Source organism: Dipteris shenzhenensis, chromosome 7 (assembly GCF_047967505.1).
Source record: "Dipteris shenzhenensis isolate YYH24624 ecotype China chromosome 7, Dip_SZ_1.0, whole genome shotgun sequence".
In the NCBI taxonomy this organism is placed as follows: Eukaryota; Viridiplantae; Streptophyta; class Polypodiopsida; order Gleicheniales; family Dipteridaceae; genus Dipteris; species Dipteris shenzhenensis.
This window is the reverse complement of record NC_141602.1, coordinates 35,666,792-35,669,733: the sequence shown is the minus strand read 5'-3', so window position 1 is coordinate 35,669,733 and position 2,942 is coordinate 35,666,792. Positions and strand designations below refer to the sequence as shown.

Below are 2,942 nucleotides of genomic sequence, written 5' to 3'. Positions count from 1 at the left end.
AAAGTAACCCAAATTTTACAACATAGACCACGAGAAAGCAATGAACTCGCAAATGGGTTAATAAAGCACATTATACAAAAACAAGATTGGACAAAGGTCCATAGATTAGTTGTTGCCCTGCACAAAAGTGCAAGTAATACATGATAAATATACCAAAGGAATATCAATATTTTGCATAACAATTATGCACTTTAGGTTCAATGTTGAAATTGAAGAGCTTGCTGATCTAAACAAGCGAGCAGCCGATAGCATATTACATCAATTAAAGGATGCATATGATCTAGAGCAGGGCTAATAGCAAAGAATTACCATTGACAAGATTGCATACAAAGTGGACCCATAATTCACATAGAAAAACTATGGAACATCTGTAATAATCTTTCTCGAACGAAGGAAGCAGACTACTCAAGGTAAAACCCTAACCAAGATAAACATGTTCTTTCTAATTATATTTTGTCATATAATTACTTTAACTTTCTTGAATACCTTATTCAATTATACACATAGTCAACACGTATACAGAGCCTAGCGTGTCAAACAACAATGGCACATCGGTAACAATTTTATCTAGTGCATCACTTGTCTACAAAATGACAAAAAATATATTAGCCAAACTTGAGACATTGAAAAACGTTTGAAAGGACACAAAATAAACCCACCATCTAAAATAATCGATGATGTCCACAGGTACACACCATTTGAGAAATACTTGAACATAGAGAACCTAGCATCAACTCTAAATAAAACGGAAGTGAATAACTTAGAGTATCAGTACATTGCACGAATGGACACAACGTCAAGCTCAAAGGGTTACAATAACATAAAAATGAAGCCTTGCGAGCTGAAAATAGTATTACTACTTAACGGAACAATTTGATTTAAATAACAAAATCGTTTATCTCACTTCATTTTCAAACATTTAGAATACACTTTGGACCGTTTATTATTCATTCTTTTAATTACGCAATCATGTAGATGAAGTTAAATAAGCTCTTACTAAATATACAAGTTTTAATTATGTTATAGTGTTTTCATTCTTTCAAGCATTTACATTACCATTTGTGCATTGATATAACAACAATTAGAATATTCTAGACTTACTTGATTCATGTTAATTTAAAATATTTTTATATATTTTGTTCTCATTCTACCTTTCTCCGTAGGCGGCCTACCCCAACCTAGTTAGAGTAAAGCACAATACTGCCCTAGATTAGATGGTATGTGTTTCTTAGCAAAGCATGCAATCACAGGCTGTCGGAGTGAGTGAACACACACCAAAGGGCTGGTTGGGAGCGTTGCAGACGATGCTGAAACAGCACCCACTCAGGAGGCACACACTTTGATAGGCGTCACAGCATTTGCATGCTGAACAGATTTGAAACGGCGACAATTGTCTCCTCCAGACGGCGCTGTAGAACGTGCGATATTGCTTATCAGGGAGCGGGAAAATCTCAACTTCTGTACCGTTCGGGAGCCTCACCAGACTACCGGAGCCGCCTGGCTCCACTTTCATAATCTCCGTGCCTTTGTAAATCCCATCCTGCAGATTCAAGGGCACATGCACCTTTTAAAGAATATCATGCACTGGGCTTTTGTCATCAGCGGAAGAGATATACAGTGCTCGCAAGTAACAGTCCGTCAAAGGCTTGGAAACCAGGTACCTTGCACCATTCAATCTCGCAAGAACCTATTCATCGTAAACTCTTTGGGGGAATACAATTCAAAATTCGGACAAACCCGTAAGAACCTATTAATTAAAGGGAAGATGAAGGCCTTCTCACCTGGAGATGGATGTTGCGGTGGTGAGTCGACAGCTCAAACGGGGTCGGGGACTCGCTGAAAGCGAGCACTGCTGCAACAACGTCACGGTGGGATCCAAAGGTTAGTGTGGAATAGCTCAAAACAACGCACGGCAAATCAATTATGAGGGAGAAGGATAACAAATTGGACGGCAATGAACAATCTACAGTTTAAGGTCCTGAACATTCGGGGATTACCATGGGCGATCCAAAAAGGCATAAAGGAAACCAAAATGAGAAGTGCGGCCATAACCCGCAAGGAGCTGTGTCAAAATTGTTAGGGGGCGGTGGATTGGATTGAAGGGAGGGAAGAGGGGATACCACGTTGCGAGAAAGGTCGCGGGGTGAAGTTGGTGGTGGCGGCATGTGAAGAAGAGAGCAACTTTTCTTACGAAGTAGACAAGCACCACTCATCGAATGAGTACCCTCAGCTGTCGTCCAACCTCCCTTCCCACTAAGGAGCACGTTGGATCCCACCAAAAACAAATCATGCACGACTCTCCGCTCATATATATCATCGACCCAGTGTAGTTATCCCTCCCTGCATAGTCGCTAATCCTACCGCCCGTTTCTTCGATAGTTTCAAGGGAGAATCTTGCCGTCATTATCCTCATTACCCGCATCGAGAACAGCATTCGCTATACATTTCCTACCTCTAGCAGTCTCTCATTTCCATGACTTTTCTTTATATATTTAAAGAGCGCAGCAGGCATGGTCAACACGCCCAACAACAAGAGTGATCGAACTCAACACACCCAACAACAAGAGTCACTCCCATAACCACCAAGTCTTCTCACCGGCCAGAGCTACAGAAATGTTGCGAGATGTGTGTGTGTATGTGTGTGTGTGTGTGTGTGTGTGTGTGTGTGAGAGAGAGAGAGAGAGAGAGAGATCAGCTAAGAAAGAGAAGACTCTTTCGACTACGAGCTCAAAGATGGTTTGGAGAAAACACAACACTTAACGACAACTATGCCTCCTATCAAACAATGCCGAGATCAAACCTATAAACAAAATTGATGCCAAAGTCCTACACTCCTCATGGCAACCTCTGGATCCTAAACCAAACCCTCCTCACCACACAACAAGACCAAAAGAGAGTTGTAGAGATGAGGCAAATCCACATTAAAAAACCTTAACATCCTC

At 41.2% G+C, this 2,942-nt stretch overlaps 1 protein-coding gene across 1 annotated transcript; it reads right to left on the bottom strand.

Annotated features, from left to right (window-relative positions):
- Positions 1-1,101: 1,101 nt before the first annotated feature.
- LOC147900277 (uncharacterized) lies at positions 1,102-2,263 on the bottom strand. The gene is made up of 3 exons (XM_087377397.1): positions 1,998-2,263; positions 1,782-1,852; positions 1,102-1,540 (listed from the first exon to the last, which is right to left on the bottom strand). The coding sequence occupies exons 1-3, from the start codon at positions 2,047-2,049 to the stop codon at positions 1,229-1,231; spliced, it is 435 nt and encodes a 144-aa protein (XP_087233523.1). The 5' UTR covers positions 2,050-2,263; the 3' UTR covers positions 1,102-1,228.
- Between the last annotated feature and the right edge of the window lie 679 nt (positions 2,264-2,942).

Excerpts from the sequence above, each read along its gene's own strand:
- LOC147900277 (XM_087377397.1), bottom strand. The coding sequence starts at position 2,049 with ATGGCCGCACTTCTCATTTTGGTTTCCTTTATGCCTTTTTGGATCGCC. Across the intron at positions 1,853-1,997 it reads GCCTTTTTGGATCGCCCATG|CAGTGCTCGCTTTCAGCGAG; the intron begins GTAATCCCCGAA and ends ACGTTGTTGCAG. Across the intron at positions 1,541-1,781 it reads ACCGCAACATCCATCTCCAG|GATGGGATTTACAAAGGCAC; the intron begins GTGAGAAGGCCT and ends TTGAATCTGCAG.